The sequence below is a fragment of the Peromyscus maniculatus genome, chromosome 8 (genome assembly GCF_049852395.1).
Source record: "Peromyscus maniculatus bairdii isolate BWxNUB_F1_BW_parent chromosome 8, HU_Pman_BW_mat_3.1, whole genome shotgun sequence".
In the NCBI taxonomy this organism is placed as follows: domain Eukaryota; kingdom Metazoa; phylum Chordata; class Mammalia; order Rodentia; family Cricetidae; genus Peromyscus; species Peromyscus maniculatus.
Genome location: NC_134859.1, coordinates 33429849 through 33454914, shown reverse-complemented (window position 1 = coordinate 33454914; position 25066 = coordinate 33429849). Strand labels below are relative to the sequence as shown.

The 25066-nt window shown below is 40.9% G+C and overlaps 3 protein-coding genes across 5 annotated transcripts in view; all 3 read right to left on the bottom strand.

Annotated features, from left to right (window-relative positions):
- The window catches only part of LOC102914872 (olfactory receptor 2Y1B-like), a 33631-nt gene extending 9789 nt beyond the window's left edge, over positions 1-23842 (bottom strand). For both annotated transcript variants that reach the window (XM_076578243.1, XM_076578244.1), the window contains exon 1: positions 23791-23842. The gene's annotated coding sequence lies outside the window, so the exon portion shown is untranslated. The remainder of the gene's footprint in view (positions 1-23790) is intronic.
- LOC102915190 (olfactory receptor 2Y1B-like) lies at positions 3388-23844 on the bottom strand. Of its 2 annotated transcripts, XR_013053253.1 has the most exons (3): positions 23791-23844; positions 8730-9839; positions 3388-3409 (listed from the first exon to the last, which is right to left on the bottom strand). XR_013053253.1 is itself a non-coding variant. In XM_042283912.2 (2 exons), the coding sequence occupies exons 1-2, from the start codon at positions 23810-23812 to the stop codon at positions 8863-8865; spliced, it is 999 nt and encodes a 332-aa protein (XP_042139846.2). In that variant the 5' UTR covers positions 23813-23844; the 3' UTR covers positions 7814-8862. The 2 variants fall into 2 exon arrangements, 1 of the variants encoding a protein (XP_042139846.2); XM_042283912.2 differs by lacking the exon at positions 3388-3409 and having other exon boundaries at positions 7814-9839.
- LOC102915495 (olfactory receptor 2Y1B-like) lies at positions 10229-23844 on the bottom strand. Its single transcript, XM_042283911.2, has 2 exons — positions 23791-23844; positions 10229-23143 (listed from the first exon to the last, which is right to left on the bottom strand). The coding sequence occupies exon 2, from the start codon at positions 23098-23100 to the stop codon at positions 22165-22167; it is 936 nt and encodes a 311-aa protein (XP_042139845.1). The 5' UTR covers positions 23101-23143; positions 23791-23844; the 3' UTR covers positions 10229-22164.
- Positions 23845-25066: the final 1222 nt, after the last annotated feature.

The following is a 25066-nucleotide window of genomic DNA, read 5'->3' as shown; positions in this document are numbered from 1 at the left end:
ACTCTTGTGCATAATTCATATACTTTCCCTCTCATCCCAACCTCTTCCCTTTTAAATCTTTCTTATCTCTTCACCCTTATAATCTACAACTATGACTTTCCATAGCTTTATCAACCTCTAAAGTCGAAGGATATTAGCAGTATCCTGCTGTGGAATGTCTTTCTGTATGTTGTGAAAATATGTTGCTCTCTCATTGTTTGATAAATAAAGCTGTTTGGCCAATGGCGAGGCAGAATAAGGTTAGGTGGTACATCCAAAGTGAGGACAGAGATGAAGAAGGGTGGAATGAGGCGGAAGCTATGAGCCACCTCCAGGAGAAGCAAGATATGAGAAAATTGGTCATGCCATGAAGCCATGTGACTAAACATAGATTAATAGAAATGGGTTGAATTAAGTTATAAGAGCTAGTTAATAGTGAGCCTGAGCCATAGGCCATACTGTTTATAATTAATATAAACCTTTGTGTGTTTACTTGGGACCAAATGACTGCAGGACCTGGTAGGACACAGAAAAACTTCCAGATACAGTATCCTAAGTTTCCCCTCCCAGAAACTTTCCTGCCTTGATATTTTTCTAAGGAGTCTAATGCTGGTTTGTATCCTGCACACCCGACTTTCCTTCTACTCCTAATCTCAGTCACTAAAACCGTCCTATACCCCATATTACCCTCGTTAGTTTAGCCTCCATAGTTATTGAGGTTAACTGAACCATGGTTGCTAGCTGGCTAGTACGGCATTTGCATACTGAGCACGGCCAGCTGCAGCGTATACTATAAGAGAGGAGACAAAAACTAACACTATGATGCCATAGGGGGATTGCGGTCACACAAACACTTTCCTGAAACACTAGATAAAACCTTAGTTTGGTTCCCAGTTGGTTCTTAGTTTGGTTCACAACATGTTTTGAAGACAAAACTTGTGTCATTTAGGCTAAGACTCAGTAAGAAACAAAGTCCCCGTGGTGAAAAGGCATTGTGGTAACAGTGCTGGGATGAAGTATGCACAATTGTTCAACAGATATGATGGGTTGACAAAGGTGGACCTCCAAGGCCAACTCTAGAACCTGCTCCAGCATCCTTATACATACATTTATTTTACAAAACGTTCATTAGGCAGGGACAGAATCCTATGTACCCACAGACAGACTGACGACATAAGCAAGATATGTAAAACCACATTCATTCTTTCTAGAGCTGGTACATTTACATACATTTGTGTGCAACCCAGCCCTAAACAGGATGTCTCCAGTAAATCCTTCAGGGAACTCTGAAGAAGAGGAGGCAGAAAGAGTGTAAGAGGCAGAGGCAATGGAGGACATCAAGGAAACAAGGCCCTCTATATCAACATGGTCACACACATATGAACTCTCAGAGACTGAGGCAGCATGCACAGGGCCAGCATGGGTCTGCACCAGTTGGGGTCCTAGAGCTGAAAGGAGAAACCCAGAAGCTATCTCCAATTGATAGTCACTTGCAAAAGAAATTTTAGTTTCCTCCAAGGGAGTCTCACTGGGGGGAAAAAACAACTCTTAAGGGTAGGCTGCATACCCAGAAGTAGATGACCAACAGAAAATAAACTCAGTGGTATCTTTGGAGGTTCTTTGTCTTATAAGGTAGTATCAGGACACTTTTTATTTTTAACTTCACCTTATTTTTATAATATATTATATATCCTCTCTCTTGTTAACGCACAGGTCCTTTGCATGTATATTATGGCTTCCACTTTAAGTGTTTTTATGGAATTCCTTAGTGTGTGTATGAGTGGGTCTCTGTTTTTTGTCCCTTCTCTTGAGCTCTTTTCCTTCTGTTTGTTTTGTTCTATTCCAATGTGTTAGCTTATGTTTTATCTTATTATATTTTATTATTGTCCCATAGACACCTGTCTGTTTGCTAATGAGTAACAGAAAGGGGGTGGATCTGGATGGGAAGGGAGGTGGGAAGAAACTTGGGGGGGGGGTAGAGGGAGAGGAAATGGTTATCGGGATATATTATGTTTGGTCAGAAAAAAAATCTATTTTCCATAAAACAAAAACAAAACTGTGTGCGAGTTCTTCAAAAGCAAAGAAAGTGTCACAGAGTTGTCCCCTACAGAGAAGGATTTTGTAACTACTTCCTGGGATTGAATGGAGAGGCAAGGGCTCTTCCATACACAATGCCACCCATGCAGAGGCAGACAAATAGGGGGTCAGTGCCTCCTGAATTGAGTACAGTAAGCTTGTTTTGTTTGGACCATACACTAGCCCTTAGGAACAGGGTGAAAAACCGTGGTGTCTACAAATCTCTTGCTAGGATTTGAACAGCTGACAGTCCCAGCACCAGCACACCTATAAATCCATGTCCCTTTCTCTCTGCTAAGCATCTTTGTTTACCATGTTTTATGACATCTCATTTGCATCTGGGGTACATACTTGTGATGTCGATGACAAATACAACGAGGAGCATTAGTACAATAGAAAGTGCTGTAATATGACGGCCTTTTGGAATGCCTAAACGTGTTTGTATTCCACTCAGCACATATGGCTTCAGGGACGGGGTGGGAGGTGGATATTTCGAGGAGCACAATGGCTCAGTTTGATAGAGGGCCTTCAAGAATTGTATGTGGAAAGGACTTTAGAAAGAAGTTCCATGTGAAATGATCCATCAGAAAAATATCTACCTGGCCGCATCGTCAGGAGTATTCTGGAAGTCTCTCAGGTCATCTGATGGAAACTAGCTCAATGCATTTTGAACAATGCTCTTGCACAGGGAAATTGGGAATGGACACTCTGACTGGGAAGCTGGTTGAGATCCTTAGGTACAATTTAGTACTGTGAGATACATTCCCACCTATGCACAATTACTACTGAGTAACAGTAAGGTGTATTTCCTTTGCCTTCTCCAAGAGAAAATATTGCATTGTCTTTCATTATTTTCATATTTGGATTGAAAAATAAGTAAAAAAAAAAAAAGACATTAATCAAAAGGTGCTCACAGTTTCTTGGTTAGGGGTGGGACTCTGCATCTACCTTGGCTGCTCAGTGCTGGGACTCTAGCTGGCTTGGACCTGTGTAGGTCCTGTGCATGCTGTCACAGTCTCTGTGAGTTCATATGTGCATCAGTCCAAAGGCCCACCCTCAGCCAAGAAGCTATTTGTTATCGATGCCCCCTGAGAAAGGGGAAATCAGTTCCTCCAATGGGGTGTCACTGGGTATGTCAACCACACTCCAGGCCCATGCCCAGGAGTAGCTGGCCAGTATAAAACAGGCTCAATGGGATATTTAGGGGGGAACATACACTTTCTGTTTTGCTTTATTTTAGTACTTTTGTCATTGTTTTGGTTGGTTGGTTAACTTGATTTTGGGGTTTTGTTTTTCTTAGAGTGACAAAGAACGTGTGTTAGATAGATCCTCCATGGAGAGGATCTGGGGGGACCTGGAGGAGGGGAAATAATATGATTAAAATACATTGTATGAAAAATTTAAATAAATAACACTCATAGATTTGGGCTGGAGAGATGGCTCAGCCATTAAAGGCTAGACTCATAACCAAGATATTATATTAAATCAAACTTATTTTCCTGTATCATCCCCTAACCTTTTCCTTGCTCAAGATGAGAAAGCTTCACAATAGAAAGTCCTACCAGAATAGGATTCAATATTTGGGAGGCAGAGGCAGGAAGATTTCTGTGAGTCTGAGGTCCTATATAGAAGACTTTGTCTCAGAGAGAGAGGAGAGGGAGAGAGAGAGAGGAGAGAGAGAGAGAGGAGAGAGAGAGAGGAGAGAGAGAGAGAGAGAGAGAGAGAGAGAGAGAGAGAGAGAGAGAGAGAGAGAGAAACTAACACTTTTAGATTCTTAAACACAGGCTCACGTTCTAAGTTGTCTGTGACCAAGAAATTAGTAAGTAGGGCAAGCCATGATTAAAATGAGATACCTTCTGTTCTGAGCATGAAAATCTTTCCCACTCACTCCTAAAAATACATACCAATGCAGATAAAATGGGGAAAATGAGCAGTATGCAAAAGTGGCTGTCCCCTGAGATGGTTCTCTTGTTAATTGCTGTATAGAATTTCATGGCATGAAAATTCTAGAGTTTACCCATTATGTTTTGAGAAAGAAGTCACTGAATCGTTTCTTATACTGTTCCTTTTGAGACAACATGACTGGAAACATGTCTGTATATAGCTCTGGTGCTTATATGAAAGAGTTTCTCTGGTTTTTCATAGAGTCAAATCCTGGGACAAAGGAAGTGGAGATCTTCAATACTGAAAGAACTGTCGTATTGATGGAGCTTGTTTTGTTCTTATTCTTAAAAGCAATAAGAATGAAGTTATAGCCGGGCAGTGGCGGTGCACACCTTTAATCCTAGCACTTGCGTGGCCAAGGCAGGTGGATCTCTCAGAGTTCAAGCCCAGCTTGGTCTACAGAGCGAGCACCAGGACAGCCAGGACTACACAGAGAAACCCTGCCTCAAAAAACCAAAAAAAAAAAAAAAAAAAAAAAAAGAATGACGCTATTGACCTCGACATTTAATGTTTGTTACTAAAAGGATTATGGAAATTTACCTCATTATTTTAATTTGTGTTTCATTGATTGTAAACAAGGTTGATCATTTTTGCATTTTAAAAACATTAGTTCTTTAACGGTTTTGTACAATGTGCTTTAATCACATTCACTGCCCCCACCTCTTCCCAGACTCACTCCCTTCCCTACTACTTCTGTGTCTTCCTCTGTTTTTAACCCATATAACAATTGCCAATAACTCACTGCTAGGTGCTCAGCTTCCCTCTCCATGCTGGTATTTGATCTGGCTCAGGCTTGCACAAATGTTATGCACACTGTCACAACTGCTGTGTCCAGGAGACACTGCCTCCTTGTAGTCATCCATCACCTCTGGTCCTTACACTCTTTTTGGCCCCTTTCTCACAACCATCCCTAAGCCTTGGGAGGCGGGGTCCAGCTTCATTTAGGGCTGAAAATTCTTCAGTCTATTGTCCTCTACACCTTGGCCAGTTGTGAGTCTCTGCCTTAGTCACTGTCGACTGAAAGGAAAAGCACTGCTTGTTGCTCATTCAATTTATTCTGGGATTACCTATTCATGCACTTCTCTGTTTTATGTGGGCATTTGTGCTTTCCTGAAAGATGGGTTTGATGGGTTTCATGTTCTGTATCCCAACCTTCTGTGGGTCATGTACACTGCAAATGCCTCCCAATCTTCAGCTTGATGTTCCCTTTACGAAGTGTGTTGTACAGCATGGGGCAGTGGGGGAGGAGTGCATACATGTATGTGCACATGGGCATTTAATGCCTATCCTTTCCTTACTGTTCTAAGTTTTCTCTAAAATATACCTTCAAGATCATAAAAATTTCTATGTTCTGAAAATTTTAGTCTCTTGCTTTTTACAACAAGACCATGAGTCAACTTGGTAGATGATGCCATTGTTATGCGGTGTTTATTGGATGCCCAGGCTTCCCAAATGATTTGACCTCTATCATGTACCAAATTTTTGTATGTGTTTATTTCTGTGTCTGGTGCTCTCTTTTGTCCTGTTGTTCCATCTTCTACTCCCGTGTCAACAGCCATTGTGTTAGTTGCCACAGATCTGCAGCATCTTGATGTGTGACTTGATTCTCCAAACATTTTTATTTTTCAAAGTTTTCTTTTTTCTTTTTGATTCCTGATTTCTATATGAGAATATATGAGACCTATGAGTCCCCTTCCCCCCCACACACACACACAAAAAGGAAACCTTTAGGTTATTAGAATTTCATTGGGGAATAATTAAAACTGTTTGTTAAAGATGGCTTTTCTTTCACTATCCAGTATTCTAACCCATGAATGTGATAGAATTCTAAAATAATTCAGATACTTTTTTCATGTTCTTTCTGAACCATAATTTTTCCTTGATGAATTTAAGCTAACCTTTTTCCCACAGCATTTTCTATCTGGTTATGTGTTAGTATTTCAGAATATTTTTATTTAAATTTTTAATTTCAAATGGTAGTGAAATAATCAATAAAATTAGTCATTTTAAGAGTACATATCAATCATATTAAGGATATTTATTAGAAACTTTCAGACCTTTCTCATCCTACTTTTCATCTCTTTGGAAACTTCCTGTGTATTCTGTTTCTATTCTCAGCTCTACGTAGCTTACATCAGTGGAATTATGCTGTATTTGTTTCCTTATGGCATCTGCATTTCACATAGCTAATATATTCCAGGTTCATTCATGATATAGCATGGATCAGCTTCCACTTTCCTTTTGAAGACTAAGATACACACAAACAGACACACATACACACACACTCACACACAAAGACCACACACCACACCCCCCCACACACACAAACTCACACACAGACACACACACACTTCCCACATTTTGTTTACCCATTCATCTGGTGATCTATGACAGACTCCATATCACCTTTGCCTTCACCTTATGGCTACTGTGAACAATTTTGCTATGAATGTGAATACACAGGTATCTCCTTAAAGCCCTGTTTTCAATTCTCTTGGATATATACCCAATTAAGTGAACAGATCATACAGCACTTCTGTTTTTAATTTTTTTGAGGAATCTCTATCCTGTTTTTCATTGTAGAAGCAGCACCATTTTCCAAAGTACCCATGCAATTGATTTTTATGTTTTTTTTACAAACTTTAAAAAGAAAAAAAGCTTTCTAAAATTCCATTCGTTTCAAAACATTACAAATTCCTTGTATAATATGTGTAGAGATTAAGCAACCTGATAGAAAGTAGTTTTACCTGATGTTTTCTTTTTTCTTTTTTTAAAATTTTATAAAATTTAATTTTACGTGTCAGCCACAGATTCCTCTGTCCTCCAACTGATAAAAAGAATAAGTTTTCTGAAAATTTGATGTTTTCTAATTTTCAGATCACTTTCTCTTTTTACCAGTTGCGTTTTTCAATACAATGTTGAAGAGAAGAAGGTTCTCTACCTTGTTTATTGTATGAAAGAGGCCAGCCTTTCACCGGCACAATGGTGGAAGATGTTAGACTCAGTTTTGGCTCATCTAGAGCATCATCTCTTCTAAGCTTGCTGTGACTTTTTGTCACAAATTGGTGCTGACTGTTTACAAATGACTTTTCTTCCTCACCCTAGGAATGCTATGATATTTATCACTATGTCTATTGGTGTCATAAGATATATGTGCAAGCTCTAGTGTTGACTTGTCACATGGTTGGTGTGATAAATTCATTTTAACTATGTTTTTAAAGTTGACTTATATTCATCTGAATTCAATTTACTAACATCTTGTTGCTTCTATATTGAAAATAAATTGACCTACATTCTGGTCAGTAGTCTTCTGTATTGAAAAATAGATTGATCTACATTCTGGTCAGTGGCATCTTTGATTTGTTTTGCATTGAGGTTACAAAGGCACAAGAAAGTAGGTTGATTTTCTTGATGGTAATTTTCATTTTCTGTTCTCTGAAAGGATTTGAATAGCTGCTTTGTTCCTTGAAATTTGATGAAGTTCAGTTGGGATTTGTCAGAATAAAAGACATTCAATTACCAACTCTAGGTCTATTGGTTTATTGTTATAAACTATTATTACATCTTATGTAATACATGCTATATTATATAATATATAAATAATTAGTTTATGAGATAAATTTCTAGTTGATTATTATTTTATTATTAAATTTAATATTATTTAAATATCAAATATCTTTATCATTCAATTTAATTATTAACAATTCTAAACATTTATATAATACAATCTGATCACACTTACCCTCTCCACTTGTCAGTGTCTGTGTGTGTGTGTGTGTGTGTGTGTGTGTGTGTGTGTGTGTGTGTGTTGAGAAAAGACATTCTAGGCTATTTTATTTTCCCTTCAACAAGAATGGGAAATGGGAATTAACATTTATTGCATACACACTACAAATAATTATTGATAAAGTGATTGATATCATGCTTATTTTACAGAAAAAGAAACCAAAACTAAGGTAAGGTAGATGCTTTGACCACTCAGAGCTCTAGCAAGGTGTAAGCTTAAGTATATGTGATAGCCAAATGCTAGACTTTTCAGCACACATACCAAGGCCATCATTGGGAAGCTGTGTCAGTTTGAATGAGAATGGCCTCCACAGGTTCATATATTTGAATATATGGTTTCCAGTTGATGGAACTGTTTGGGAAGGATTAGGAGGTATGGCCTTATTGAAGGAAATGTGTCACTAGAAGAAGGTTTTGAGGTTTCTCCACTTGAGTAAATGAGCCCATCTGAAAGCCACATGCTCTATAAAACAGCTGTTTATGATCTGATTATTTTCTCCAAGTACCGTAGAATAGTAAACACTGTAAGAAACCTTTGAAATGGACTCTGATACATCAAAAATTTGACAGGACCACCAAAAATGAGAAACATACAAACAAAAAACAGTAAACTCATGTCCTCTGCCTTGGATCATACTGCCAACTATAGGACAGCTTGTTAAGATCTGACTTTGCAAAGAGTCAATCAGAGCTAATTCTCTCACTCTCAATTCCTCTCCCACAGCACTCTTCTCAACCTCGTGTTTTTGTCGTTTTGGAAAGCTGTGATACAATCACTCACCCACTGCTGAGCAATGACCAGAGAGTGACCTAAAAAGCACCACAGGAGATCCTCGCTTCCAAATTCCCACAAGGAAGGCACCAAGTCCAGGTGCCTACTGAAGATGTATTTAGTATTTCTGGCAACTTCATAAATGTATATTCTGAGTTTTGATCATTTTTACCTCATGTTATCTTCTTTCCTCTCCCCCTCTTTTCCAGTGAAACTTTTTTCTCCACAAGCCCATAAGGATTGTTTTCTAGAGACCAATTGGCTCAATTATCCTAGAGACATCACAGAAAAAAAGTTGTTTTTTACTACCTTGATTCTGTGCCTCTCCCTAGTACCTTCCACAGAGCCCCCTTCACATCCTTGTTCCTCAGGGTGTAAATCAGAGGGTTGAGCATGGGGGTGACTATGGTATAAAAAAGGGCAACAAACTTCCCCTCATTCTCAGAATAACTGTCATTTGGTTGCAAGTATGTGTAGATGGTTGAGCCGTAAAACATAGAAACCACTAGGAGGTGTGATCCACAAGTCCCAAAAGCTTTTCTGCGGCCAGATACTGACTTGACCTTCAACACAGCCCTGGCAATGTGTGCATAGGATCCTAGAATCAGTGTCGCGGGGAAAACCAAGATTATGGCTCTGGCCACAAACATCTTGGCCTCTGTTCCAGCTGTATCCTTGCAAGCCAACTTGAGGAACACAGGCATCTCACAGAAGAAATGATTCAGTCGATGGCCACAGAGAGGCATGGCCATCATGAGGCCTGTCTGGATCAGGGAGTTCACGAGGCCTGCTACCCAGGAAGAGATAGCCAATGCTTGGCACAGGAGAGGGTGCATGATGGTGGTGTAGAGGAGTGGGCGGCACACAGCAGCATAGCGGTCAAAGGCCATGACCACTAGAAGCATACTCTCTGTGGAGCCCAGGGCAAGGACACTGAAGAGCTGGGCCACACACCTTCCATATGTGATCGTGTGGTCATGCCCCTCGATATTGATCAGGAGCTGGGGCACAGTGCTTGTGGTATAGCAGAGGTCCAAGAAGGAGAGATGGGAGAGAAAAAAGTACATAGGTGTGTGCAATCGGAGGTCCAGTTGGGAAAGAGCAATGATGGTGGTGTTGCCAAAGATGGTTAAGGAGTAAAAAATCAAAATGTAGATGAAAAGAATGAGTTCTAATTGAGGCCAGTCTGAAAAGCCCACCAAAATGAAGCCTTTGCCCAAACTGGCATTGAAACTTCCCATAGCCTTTGACCTGCCCAGCAGCAGAAGACAGTTCAGGGCATCTGTTGAAGAAAACATATTAAGACATTGTTCATAGCATTCTTCAAGTAATCACAAATTAATCTGTTTTATTATTCAATTCTATTTTATCTAGTCTTTTATTCTTACTTTTCTCTTCTATAAACTGAATTAGGGATGATATCATCTTTGTTTGAACTGTAGCTCAGCTATTTGCTCTAAGACTTCAGCCTGGTCCTTCAGACTTGTGGATCCAATCTTTCTTATTCAAAAGTTAAAAAGTAAGCCGGGCGGTGGTGGCGCACGCCTTTAATCCCAGCACTCGGGAGGCAGAGCCAGGCGGATCTCTGTGAGTTCGAGGCCAGCCTGGGCTACCAAGTGAGCTCCAGGAAAGGCGCAAAGCTACACAGAGAAACCCTGTCTCGAAAAACCAAAAAAAAAAAAAAAAAAAAAAAAAAAAAAAAAAAAAAAAAAAAAAAAAAAAAGAAAAGTTAAAAAGTGCTTTGAAAATCTAAGGTCTATTCATTAGCTCATTTCAGATTTGGATTTGAATCCAGGCCCAGCCAGGAGGCAATCACAGTTTTGATCCCTGGGTTCTCATCTGCCTCCTTCTACACCATGGATATTGTCAGTGAACCCATCCTAGAAGCCCCACTCACAGTAGCCGCCATCTGTCACAGAAGACTAAGAAGTAGTTTCACTTCTTTGGAGAGAAAAATAGCAAGAAATGTGTTCCTTGGGACTTGACCCTGCTTCTTTAGCTAAAAATGTTCACAATTCAACTCCACAGAAAAAAACTGTTTTCTCCTCTCTACCCAAGCCCTCTTTGAAACTATTTCCTTCTAGTTCCTTCTGCTCACTTGATGACACTCATGCCACAGGTCTTTGTCCTTCTAGAAGCTCCTCTGTGGTAGGGAATGGGCCAAATATAAAAATAAGTATTAGTGCATATCACAGAAATAATAAATAATGAATAAACATCATCACATGCCTTTCTGGTACTGAGGGTGTCAAAATAATGTCACTTTCATTCCAGATACACCATGGCTGTTGAATAAACTTTCTTCAGTGCATCATGTGCCTTCACCTGTTTAGAGCTCATGAGATCTACCTGCAGATGAACTGCTAACACACCAACAAATGGTAGAGGCATGATAGGCATAAAGTATCACTCTCCTCAAAAGATGGACACTTCTTATAAAAATATAAATAAGATTATATGGAAGCATGCCAAAGAGAGAGGAAACCAGAAATGTCATTCCAAAATCTAGCCTATGATCAGAGGGAGACATTTTTGCATACTTAACTAGTTCTTTTTTTTGTCCAAGTTTACCAAACTGGAATATTGTCATCAGTGAGTCAATACTGAACTTAACGCCCTTAGGTCCATATCATGGCCCCACAGATCAGCTCTATCATGGGGCAGCTGTGCCTCCTGCTCTGAAATATTTTCTTCTATGAGTCTCCACTTAGTTACCCATAAAACAAAGGAAATAGCTGGCTCCAAGCGATTTGGGCTGTGGTTACATGAAATAATGTCATGTGTATTACAAAAAGTTGTTTGTTCTGTTAACACTGTTCTGCCTTCATAATTAGCAATTAACTTGTGCAAATGAGGCTGCATAATTCACTCAGCATTGTACGTCCAACTCTTACTGCAGTAGCTGGAAAATAACAAACAATATTATTGACTGATTGAATGAATAAATGGATGAATGCATTTTTAATCCTGGCACCATGTCTGATGTACACGAACGTCTCAGCATATCTGCACTGTTCCTCACTTAGTGGCACAGCATTTTTTTTTATTCACTCCTATTGTACACTTCTAACAATGATTTTATATTGTGGCATATAGAAATGAATAGTATTTTTCATCTTTAAATTTTGTGTGTATGGGTGTTTTGTCTGCATGTATTTCTGTATATATGCTATGTATGCCTGGTGCCCATAGAGTCCAGAAGAGGGCACTGAATCCCCTAGAACCAGAATTACAGATGCCTGAGGGTGTTGGGAATTGAAACCAGGTTCTCTGGAAAAGCAGCAAATGCTCTTAACAAGTGCTCTTAACCACTGATCCATCTTTCCAGTCCCCAATTAATATATTTTCAATGAGCAAAGCTTAGTGCTATAATTCTGATAGTCAAATGAACAATGATCCAAGATATTTCAATATGATAAAATTCAGAGCCTTACACCAGCAATGATCGTTTTAATGAATAAAAAGCTTGGATAATTTTGAAGCAGAGGTATTAAATTTAGTTCAAAATACTTTCTGCTGTCAGCTAGATGCTCTACCCAGGGCTGGCAATACTCAGGAGAAGCCAGGGGCTAAATGGGCTTACCCAGAAGCATATATCTCTAAACCCTAAAAACTAGGGACTCAAGGCTTTAGAAGCCAATATTATGGCTTCTGGGTTAGGAATGGGGGCCACCTAGAACCTACCTCCAATTAATTATCACTTGTAAATACAAATGTAGTTTTCTCCAAGGGAATCTCACTGGGGAAACAAGCTACTCTTAAGGGTAGGTTGCATACACAACAGTAGATGGCCAATAGGAAACTAATTTAATGGCGTCGTTGGAGGTTCTTTGACTCCTAATGTCATATCAGGAAATTTTTTTATTTTAATTTCAATTTTATTTTATAGTTATATCTTTTTACCCTACAGGTCTTTTGCACACATATTATGACTTCCAGTTTACTATTTTTATGTGATTCCTAAGTGTGCAAACAGGCGGGTTTCTGTGTCTGTGTCTGTTTCTTGCATCTTTTCTTGCGTTCTTTTCCTTCTATTTTCTGTTTTGTCCTATTCTGATGTGATAGTTTTTGTTTTATCTTATATTTTTTTTCTAATGAGACACAGAAAGGGCACAGTGGATCAGATGGGAGGGGAGGTGGGGAGGAACTGGGAGGAGTAGAAGGAGGGGAAATCAGAAACAGAATCTATTATGTGAGAAAAAAATCTATTTTTAATAAAAAAAAAGGGAGGGTGGGGGGGAGAACCCAGCCTTATGGCTTTAGATCCTGTGACTGGAAGCTTAGTGCTCTGGGCTTCAGTACCAGAGGCGCCAGCACTTCATGCCTATGGAATCCTTAGCTTCCAGCATCAGTGAGCAGCAGTGGGAGGCAGCAGCAGGCTGCAGTGGGAGCAGGAGGTGGCAGCAGGCTGCAGCTGCCCTTCTTGGGGATAAGGAAGGGAAGTTCTTCCCTTCTGCCTTGAGTGAAAGTGATTGCTAGATTTTTTCCAAGGCTTGTGATGACAAAAATCTAAAATCTAGCTTAAGAGTCTTTAAAGAATTGGAGCTGGAATAAGCAGCAGGAGTGGTAGCATGCCTTCCTCAAAGCATCTGTAGTATGTTCAGAACAGCTGAGCTGCCATGAGGGAAGTCTGACCCGCTGCCATTGAGTGGCAGCTGGGCCGATTGTCCTCCACTCAAGGAAGCCAGGATCCAGGAAAGGGTCTAACAGCTCTCTACTGGGGTTTAAATTTCCCCAGCATCCATCTTGCTTATTTAAAGCAAAAATAAACATGAAAAAGTTTGTTTATTTCATATATACAAAGAACACTAAATAATAATAACAGCTGAACAATTGTATAATGGAAGATACCAAAACTGCAAAACTTCCAACTAGTTCACAAGAATGTGGATGACAACCCTGAATAGCAACATTAGCTCTAAGAAAGAAAAACAAAGCAGGATATGTCACACTTCCAAGTACGTTACAAAGCAACAGTAACAGTTTTTAAGAGCTATAAAGAGCACTTAGGCCCCTGGGGTGGGAGAGAGAGGCCAGGAACAAATCTCAGTACATAGTCAACCACTGTTTCCTAAGGACACCAGGAGGACACAAAGAATAAAGGACAGTCTCTCACATAAGTAGTGCTGGAAGAAATGTGTTTCCATGAGCAAAGGATAAGATTGCAACTGTTAAACACCCTTCACAAAACTGCTCAACAATGATATCAGATACCGCCACTTGGACCATCATGGAGGCAACTGAGCGGCACTGTAAGAGAAATAAACCAGAACTGGAGAAAAAAATGTATAACCTCACCAGTACACACAACATCAAAGAAAAATAACATAATAAAATAATCATTCAGAGAATAAAATACGGCTGCTGGGAGTGTAGTTCAGGTGACAATGTGAGGTTACAGGTCACAGGATACAAGCACAAGATATGTGGGACTGAAAAAAGTGTCTAGAGGCCTAACAGTATTTAAAAAGAAATAGGTATAAGATTGTACTCTTTGGAGAAATTGTACTAAAGGAACAGGAATGGGGGGGGGGGCAGGAGGGAGCAAATGGATGCAAACCACTGTTAATTGCCCAATCATAATCCTGTCAAGAATTAATTTTACTCTCATGTGCTTGTTTCAGAAAGAGCAACAGCTACAGAGTTTACCTAACCAGAAAACTGGTTGTCAGTAGCTAGCTATACTCCAACACTGTTCAATCACCTTTACATGTCACCTCGTTTGAGACAGCAGTTCTTCATCAGGGGTGATTTCTTTCCCCTCGGTGGAATATGGTGATGTTGCAGACTTCTGAGACTGATGTGGTTGACATCTCATTTGTGTGGGTGAAGAATGTCCATGTTTAACCTGTGCTGTGTAGCAGACTGTATCACCACCATGACACACACAAGAGTGATGTAGGTTTGAATATCAGCTGTGCTGATAAACACTTCTGTAAGAGATAGGCTTCGACGCCTCTCATCCGAGCTAACCCCTTGCTGTAAGAGCCTCCCAGGCACTGTACCTTCACATACAGACTGTGATGTCCAGCTTAATTTCTGATGTGATTATTTACCTGCACCACCATTCTCGGGCTTCCCGAGAGCATTGCTGTTTCCAGCATATCTGCAATTATAATCCTAGGACGCAGAAGAAGGACTGCCATGTGAAACCAGCAAAAGAGACCCCAAGTCTGAAGGCAGCAACAGCTTTCAGAGGTTCAGAGAAAAGCAGGTTCAACCATATTTAGAAAGAGATGTGGAGGTGCCTTCTTTTCTTTTTTTTTTTTTTCTGGTTTTTCGAGACAGGGTTTCTCTCTGTAGCTTTGTGCCTTTCCTGGATCTCTCTCTGTAGACCAGCCTGGCCTCGAACTCACAAAGGTCCGCCTGGCTCTGCCTCCTGAGTGCTGGGATTAAAAGCGTGTGCCTTCTTTCTTATGGATGAGAACAAGAGGATGGTGGTCGAGAAGGGAGGTACTACACCATATATCCTCTAGGGGGCGTTCCCATCACTACTATGTTATGCTCGTTTCCTTCCTCCTGTCTAATCAAAACCTCGATGCTTGCCTGCCCCCGTGTGAGCCTTTATGTTTTTATTACTTCTATTTTTGAGGTTTCAATCATTTCCCCCTTCCCTTTTCTCCCTCCAGACCCTCCCATAAACTCGAGCTCTTTCATCTCTTTTTCATTAATTGTTGTTGCATACGTATATGTATATTTCCATGCATATATATTTCTAAATATAACCTGCTTGGGCTGTACGTTACTTGTATGTCTGTTTTGTATGTTGTGTATCCCTGTGACGACCATTTGGTGTGAACGGCCATCAGAATGTTTTTCTTTTGAGAATTCCTTCTACTTCCTAGTCCCAAGGGCCCTGCTGAGATTGGATGGTCTTCAGAACTAAATATCCAAGATCAGCTGAAGTATCTTAAAGCCTCCATAAAACTGATGTGAAGGAAACCATGTGTTCACCACAGGTGATCTCACCTTGCCTGCATTTGACACATTTCTACTGCTTAGAACTAGTAATTGCATTTATGATGCATCATTAATGCTTCATAGAGTGTTCTCCCACCCTTCCCTGGGCTCCTGGCTTGGATTTGCTCACATCCACTTCTACTGATCACAAAAAGAAGACCTCAGCTTAGCCAATTCCCTTTGAGTCTTTCACCTTTCTAGAATAGTGGCACATTACTCCTCATGTGTACTCGGCATTGGGTTCCTGGTAAATTCCATACAGTGAAGCCAGGAGTGTGAGCCCACCAGCAGGATTCACTCTAGATAAAATGAGTCAGCCAAAGGGCAGAATTGGGCTTCATGTAAATGGCACTAGTGCACTTAGCTGAGAAGGATGAGAAAGTTCTCATGACGGGATCATACACAATAATCACAAGGCTCCTTCCAAACAATGGGAGTCCTCCCCGCACTGAAGGGAGGACTATAAGTAAACTATATGTAGACTTATATAAACTATATGTAAATTTTACCGAATGCTATGGTTCTCCAGTGGAGGTGGAAGCTTCAAAATGACCATTTCCTTAAGAATTTCCCATATCTTATTCCAGCAAAGGAAGAAAATTAGGTCAGGCTGATATAACTGGTCCCTGGTGGCTCCTACGCATCCATTTAATATTTACAGAGGATCCTTCTGTATTTTCATATTTTTTTTTAAAAGTATACTATCCAATGCTTCTAAAACACCAACTAGCCATCTGAAGGCATCTTGGGTGAGAACTGGATGCCTTCATTGTGCATTTTAGATAAAAAACAAAAACAAAAACAGGATGCTTAAAAAATAGGTGTGGTGGCTTATATGCAAGTTTAAATATTTCTCATATAGAAAAGGTGATGGCCTTTCTTTGTTCTTCACAGGGCAGAATGAAGACCAATGCTTGAAATGTAACAAAGATCAAACAGGCAAAAACAAAACAAAAAAAAAAAACCCACACAGAAATTCTAAGAGTAGCAGTCTCAAAGTGCGCATTTCTCTACTGTTAAATTATCTTTTAAAATGCAAACCCTACTCACAGTCTCCTTAAGAACCACAAAGAAACCTGACATCTGCATGTTTGACACTGCTGGTGGTCTTGACTGAGATCGCCAAGAGCCTGTGTTTAACTCCTAGTGTGTGTGGTTGGATATGAGTGTGGATGGGTGTGCATCTGTTCATGGCCTCCATAAATAATTAACTAGTTTGCAGTGCTGGGAATCAACCCAAGACTCCTCACGCAGGGTTTCTACCATCAACCTACACTTTCAGTAGTAAAGTACTTGATATTAGAAATGATAAGAATATTCTTCATATCAATACACTGACTTAATGATTGTCTGCCTGCAGTGGAGCTACCTTTAAAGGAACAAAGACCCAGAATCCTGTGTCTGAAGAAAGGAGGGGTCTGGCAGATTTCATACTAATCACCCTCATTTCTAAAGAATCCATCCTTCAATTTGACTCAATTCTCTTTCTCCTGCTACACCTGAATATATAACTCTCTCCTCAGCCTCTAGAGAACTGAACTCTGAACCGAAGCCGAGTAGGCACTAAATCATCCTGTATTCATTCTGCAGCAGTCTGTGCTTCTACAGACTCAATCTTTCCCTCTTGCCCACACCATCTATAGAGATCACATCTCATTCACTCTATCCCATAGCATTTAACTCCCTGATGAAATATTTAATAATAGCACAATAACACCATATAGTATAAGACCAGAAAATAAAAGGAGTCTAGTCAGCTTAACTAAAATTCAAAGTCTGAATGAAAAACTGACATTTTAAACTCCCGACTCCCCACAGGGAACATTGCCTCCAAATGAGAATCCTCTTCCATCCTCAGCCACTCTAATAAACTGTTCTTCATTTATTTTCATAGCTCTGAACATGGTTGTGATCTGTCTCCTGTTTCTGTTGTCTATAACTTGGTTGCATCTTAGATCTAGGATATCAAAGAAACTCAGTTTATAGAAGGACTATGAATCCAGAGAATCCCACCAAGTCTGTACTCACCACAGTCCTGGGGAGGGGGTGGTTGTGTTTACTTCCCTCAGTCCCACTGGCTTCTAGATAATATGAAACCCATTCCACATCAATGTCATCTAGAAGTGTTTGAGAAAGACATCTTTCTCTTTGGTCCCAACTGTATCTGTGATATGGCAGGCTGGATCACAGCTCTGGTCCTGGAGAAATTATACTTACCTGAGGCCACGACCTTCAGCAGGATCACCTGCTGAGACCCATAACTAAGGGAGGAGGAAGAAACATCCTGTACTGTTCTCTGGCTCCCTCACCATAACCAGCTTGCGATGGACAGGAGCCAGTATATCATCGAACCTGACCTTAAGGCAGACTGTACCACATCCACCCTTGGGACATGACTGGGACCCTTACTAGAAATGGAAACAGGATTGTTTATTCAAGTGTGGCCTTGGAGATCTCTGGGGGGCCCTGAGCCAATTACAATTAATTGACTGGTTCTGCAGGATCTATTTGCTATCCTCAGCTGTTTCTATCCCTCATACACTGCCTAATCCAAAGTGACCCATTCAGGTCCTCAAAACACATATTTTAATATGGCTTGTGCAAAACCATGTTAGTGTATTTCTCATACTTTCCCTACTTTGACCCAAATCTAATTAGCCTTTTCATCAGACCATATTCCATGTCTCACATAACCCAACCAAGTTTTACCATCAATGGAATTTCCATCTTAAGTTCATTCTCATGAATGTAGATTATTTGTCCAGTTAAAATCTGATGTTTTGTCTTGCTCTCACACAAATCTGCTTCAATTACTAGTTCTTATTTTATGCCCTGGTTTTATCCTCAACAAAGCTAAAAAATTAAAGATATTGTTTTTTATCACTGTATGTCAACTGGAATGCCTAGGTGAAAAGTTGACAGCCAGCCCGATGCTGTGGTAGGGAGCTTCTGGAAAAATGTAAAGCCGACCAATAGCTCACAGGAGAAAATACTAAGCCTGTCTTAAGGGGGACAGATATCCCCAGAGCACGGGGGACATAGGAAATAAAGGTCACAAATTGTTTGCTCAGTCTAGGGTCCTTTTAGCAGTCAATGAAAGCCAAGGACCACAGTGTTGGCCTGTGGCCTGTCAGATCTTAGTGTCCAGCTCTAGAAGTGGACACACCAGGTCAGAATGCAGCCCACAGAGCTGAGCCAGCCTGAGCATCACAAGCTAGCCCTGCAAAGACCACCATGGGAAGTGCAATGCACAGTGGCCTTGTGTCATCAAGGTACCCCAGGATGAGGATGGTTGAGGGGTGGTGTCTTCTGTCCATGCTGCTGTCCCCAATAATTAAATGATCAGCAGAAGTGATAAAATCCATTTGTACTATACTAACATTTCCCTTTAAATGTCCACTAGATGCTCAACACCAACTGGCACTTATTTAAAATGGATGATAGTAGGCTTTCAGAGACCCTGCTCACTCAATATAAAAAGGCTTCATTACATATTGTTAAACTCTTGAGCATCTCACTGATTTGCAAAACCTTCTGTAAAAAATATACAGACATCACTTAGAGAGCTAGACAAAAACACCACACATGAGTGAGAAAAGACAGTTAAGGTTGGGTAAAAATTCCAATAAGATAAAAGGACTACTTCTCTTGAGTTGTTGGCCAGGGAAGGTCCTTGAGGCCCCTTACACTATGACATTATTGTTGATGGTGTTGGTGGATGCTAGGTCAACATGGTATGCTTTTATTGTGATTGAAGGCATCACAGGCTTTAGCACTCAGACAAGGAAAATAAAGCTAGGACTAGACTGGTAGCTCTCTCCCTTTCATTTGCCTTTTGTAGTGCTAGAGGCACCACACAAGCACCACTCAGCAAAGGACCCCATGTGCTCCATTACCAATATGCCAGGCAGGCTGTGTTGACTGGTGCAGTTCTATCACAAATGTTAAGGGTGAATTGCTTTTCAGTTGAATTTGAGGTCCATTCCTCTGCAGGGACCTCAAATGGTACTATAAGCCAGAAGGAGGAGGTCAGAGGTCCCAGTGTTTCTATTGTTAATTTCTTAAATGAACATAAAGCAACTCCCAAATTACCTTCTACACATTAGTGGTGTTTGTTTGTGTGTGTGTGTACTTATATATCATTACTACTATTAACCTCAGTTGTTCATGGAGGGAGACTTCTCTTTAAGAACAAGAAGTACAAAGCAGATTCACAACTGCCCATGCTTCTGAGATAAAGTGACTGTCGCTCTGGCATAGCAGGCCAATACTAAGGTGTAGATGGAGAAAAACTACAAACATCCATATCACCTGCTTCAAGATTCAGGGCCTGTTGGAGAAGAGGGTGCAGAGAGAATCTAAGTACCAAAAGAAGTTATTATTGTAGGTCTTTACTCTGCACTGAAACTTTCCCTCTTCAATGGTAGAAGGAGGTTCCTTAAGGCTTAGAAAGTAAACAAAATCAACAAGTCTCAAGAAGTTCGGGAAACGGACAAGATTTACACCAATCTCCCCAAGTTTACATAAGCAGAGACAATTGCTATGGAGAAGAGACTCTGTCTGACTGGCTGAGACACCTGCAAGTTGGTCAGGGAAGTCCAGTCCAGGAATGTGGTTTCCTGTGCCATCACCAATACTGGGATGGGCTTTTTGGTAATGCAGCTGCCTTTGAGCCTTTCACACTCCTGTAAGTGACCCCAAATGAATTCCCTGGTTTGCTAAGGTAGAGTTGGATGAAATAACTTCTTTGGTTTGTTATGGTTGCTCCATCTTAGGTGAGTAGATGTTTCCTCACATCTGCCCAGGAAAATCCACAAAATTCCTTTTGAGGTGAAAATTGTATTTTTGCATCAACCAAATAATACAAAAAAATATAACGACTTTGGCAATACTGAGAAAGGATTAATGACATAGTTGGCAAAATGAGTTGCAAACATAAGAAAAATCAGTGGAAAATTATTATAATAAAACATGGCTCAGTTAACACCAAATTTATCATGCTTACAAAAGTCCATTAACAAAGATCCCTGCACTTGTAAACACGAAACCACCATTTAACCGGAAGTAAACAACAGTGATGGAAGACTGATAGTCAAATAAAACAGAGATGAAGAGAAGTGAAATGGAGCCCCAAATCAACTTTCACATAGCTGGTCACACAACAAATAATAGCCTCTTCCCTTGCTTCTTTTAAATTTTCATTAATAATTTTCTTACAAATAAAGATTTTATTCTAAATAATTTTTTGCATCAGGACATATATAAGTTTAGATTTCTTTGAATTTTCCTTAGTTTACTGTTTGTATAATCATTTTCCATATCCTCACCTCTATCTAACAGGAGAGGAATGCTGCCAGTTCGCATGATGGATACTCAGAGTTCTGCTAGGAGATCTTTCTCACCTTACTTTGTTGCAGTGCATGTAATAAATGATTCTGCCTTTTTCTCCAAGAGGGTAAATGAACCCCTGTCTGAATTTCACATGCTACATGAAGCAGCTCTGCTCTTCATAAGCTTGTTTATTCCAAGCTAGGAATGTTAGGCACTGCATAAGAGGCCTTCACAAAAGACGCCAAGTTATGACTGAAGTCAGATAGGGTTATGATACATCAGGAAAATGGGGTGATATTGAGGCCCCACTTAGACCTGATGCTCCACATCCATGCATATGCAGGTGGCCCTACATGGACCCCCTGGATGATATATTTTTTTAAAAAGCATGAATTTGAGAGACAAAAGTGGTGTTGAGGGAAAGGGAGAAATTGGAAGGAAGACCTGTGGGTGGATTTGATCAAAACACAGCATATGAATGTATGGATATTAAATTAAAATGAGAATACAAAATGGATAGAAAATCAGAGTGAACCCTTGGGTCACAGTGTCCACTATATGACACCACATCTGACTTGGAGTGTTGCAACTCAGAATTATAAATCCGATGACATTCAGACTTGCCAAGAACCAATCCAGTCTCCACAAGTGTTCACAGTACACTCTTCCCTGCCAAGATCCCAGCACATTTCCACAGGTGCTCACAGTCAACCTCTCCCAGTCTCTTCTATGGAAAGTTGTGTCTGAATTCACAATTATCCTTGCTGTGCAGTGATGACAGAGAGTAACTCAGAGAGCAGATCCCCACTCCAACTTCCAACAAGGACGGTATTAAAGTGCTGATGCCTCCTGGGGACTGTTTTAATTTTTAATTTTTTTCTTTAGTGTATACACACATACACACAAACAGAGATAGAGATAGAGAGATAGGGAGAGAGAGAGAGAGAGAGAGATAGGTACAGAGAGATAGGGGGAGAGAGAGAAATAGAGAGAGGAGAGAGAGAGGAGAGAGAGAGAGAGAGAGAGAGAGAGAGAGAGAGAGAGAGAGAGAGAGAGAGAGAGAGAGAGATTAGAGGTCTTAAACTATGTAGAATTCAGGCATCAAACTCAGATCCTGGGCAGCAAGTGCCTTTACCTGCTGAGTCATTTTGCCAGCCCAGGATTGTTTTTGTTTTTGTTTTTCTAATTTTATATGCTTTGACAGTCACATGAATGTACATACTAATTGTACTTGCATTGACATCCAACTCCCCTCTCCCACTGAAATCCTCTGGACTGACAGAATGTAAAGCTTTTTACTGCTCACCTGTTCTTTCCTACCCTGTGGCTGTTCCTCTCCCTAGCACCCTCCACAGAGCACCCTTCACATCCTTGTTCCTCAGGGTATAAATCAGAGGGTTGAGCATGGGGGTGATGATAGTATAAAAAAGGGCAACAAACTTCCCCTTGCTCTCAGAATAGCTGTCTTTGGGCTGTAAGTATGTGTAGGTGGCTGAGCCATAAAACAGAGAAACTACCAGGAGGTGGGACCCACAGGTCCCAATAGCCTTTCTGCGCCCAGCTGTTGACTTGACCTTCAGCACTGCCCTGGCAATCTGTGTATAGGAGCCCAGGATGAGCACAGCTGGAACTGCAACAATCACCACTCTGGCCACAAACATCTTGGCCTCTGTCCCTTCAGTGTCTTCACAGGCCAACTTGAGGAACACAGGCATCTCACAGAAGAAGTGGTTCAGTCGACGGCCACAGAGGGGCATGGTCATCATGAGGCTTGTCTGGATCAGAGAGTTCATGAGGCCTCCCACCCAGGAGACAACAGCCAATGCCTGGCAGAGAAGGGGGTGCATGATGGTCGTGTAGTGCAGGGGACGACATACAGCAGCATAGCGGTCAAAGGCCATCACAACCAGGAGCAAACTCTCTGTGGAGCCCAGAGCGAGAGATATGAGCAGCTGGGCCACACATCCTCCATAGCTGATGGTCCTGTCAAGTCCACGAAGGTTGATCAGGAGCTGGGGCACGGTGCTAGTGGTGAAGCAGAGGTCCAGGAAGGAGAGGTGGGAGAGGAAGAAGTACATGGGAGTGTGTAATTGAGGGTCCTTTCGGGAGAGAGCGATGATGGCGGTATTGCCAAAGAGAGTGAAGGAGTAGAAAATCAAAATATAAATAAAGAAGATGATTTCTAGTTGAGGCCAGTCGGAGAAGCCCACCAAAATGAAGCCTCCTCCCAAACTGGTATTAAAGCTTTCCATAGCTTTGGGCAGGAACAAGTTCCTGAAGGTAAATCAGTGCATCCTATGAAAAATAAGGGTTCATACATTCACTGGATAGAGTACTCCTTAAGGGCTCCTAAATGGTGAGTTTATTATCTATTCTGGTATCCAGTTCACTTCCTCCAGCCTTCTAGGTTTACTCTTTTCTACTTTAGATAGAATATAACTCAGTTAGGAATGACATCATCTGTGTTTGAACCTCATCTCCTTCTTCCTCTTTGCTCCTAGACTTTAGCCCGGCCTCTTGGTCCTGTTCCTATTGCACTGAGATTTGGACCTACCTAGTACCATTGGAATTTCTTTTAAAATAGTATGAAACCGATTGTGGAAAGGCACCGAGGTATAGCACATGCCACACGAGTGAGATCGGGGTTTAAACTCCAGCATCCACAGAACCCTCCCCCGCTGCTCAGTGAGTTATCAGGCTCAAATATGTCTTCTTTATTTTAAGATGCATCATGTACTCACTGTGCCAGCATAGTGACAGAACCTGACTTCTCATCCAATAACTTTATTACTGGCTTGGAGACAGAAGTGTTAAGAAACTGCCTAGTATTGGGGAAGCCCTGGTTTTATTGTCAGAATTACAAACATATTTCATTGTTTATGGAGACCATCCATATACAGAGGCACTCAAAACCACACAGAGAGATGAACATAGATACTCACCAGTCGCTGTGATGTGGAGCATCAACAGTATCAGTGCCTAAATGCTTGGAGCTTGATGAAAGGAATGAGATCAACACTATGTAATTAAAAGATAATTTAAATATATAAAAATACATTAAATCTAACCCAATTTCCCTGTGTTATGCTTGCATATGTAACCTTCTCCTTAGCCTCTGGAGAACTGAACTCTCAACCAAAACTGAGTAGGCACTAAATCGTCCTTGGACTCATTCTGCATCAGTCTGTACTTTCTCTGACTCAGTCAATCTCTCTTGGCAATACCTTCTAGAGAAATCACACCTCATTCACTCTATCTCATAGCATTTGGGGTGATCTTCAAGACTCCTTGATAAAATTTTTAATAATAGCACACTAGCATTGTGTAGTATAAGACCAGAAAATAAAAGGAGTCTAGTCAGCTTAACTAAAATTCAAAGTCTGAATGAAAAACTGACATTTTAAACTCCCGACTCCCCACAGGGAACATTGCCTCCAAATGAGAATCCTCTTCCATTCTCAGACACTCAAATAAACTGTTCTTCATTTATTTTCACAGCTCTGACCATGGTTATGATCTGTCTCCTGGTTCTGTTTTCTACAGTTTGGATTGCATCTTAGATCCTAGACATCAAAGAAATGGAGTTGTAGAAGGACTATGAATCCAGAGTATTCCACTCAGTCTGTAGTCAAAACAGTCCTGGGGTGGGGGGATTGTGTCTACTTCCCTCAATCCTGCTGACTTCTAGATAATATGAAACCAATTCCACACCAATGTCATCTAGAAGTGTTTGAGAAAGACCTCTTTCTCTTTGGTCCCAACTGTATCTGTGATAGGCAGGCTGGATCACAGCTTTGGTCCTGGAGAAATCATACTTACCTGAGGCCACCAACCCCAGCAGGATCACCTGCTGAGGCCCATAACAAAGTGGAGGAATATCATGTACTGTGCTCTGGCTCCCTCACCATAACCAGCTGGCCCTGGACAGGAGTCAGTATATCATCCAACCTGACCTTAAGGCAGACTGTACCATCCCCACCCTTGGGACACTGCCTGAGCCCCATTAATAGAAGTGGAAACAGGACTGTTTATTCAAGTGTGGCCTTGGAGTTCTCTGGGGGGCCCTGAGCTAATTACAATTAATTAACTGCTTCTCCAGGAGCTGTCTGCTGTCCCCAGCTCTTTCTATCCCTCATACAATGCCCAACCCCTAGTGACCTGCTCAGGTCCTCAAAACACATCTTTTAATATGGCTTGTGCAATACTGTGTTTGCATAT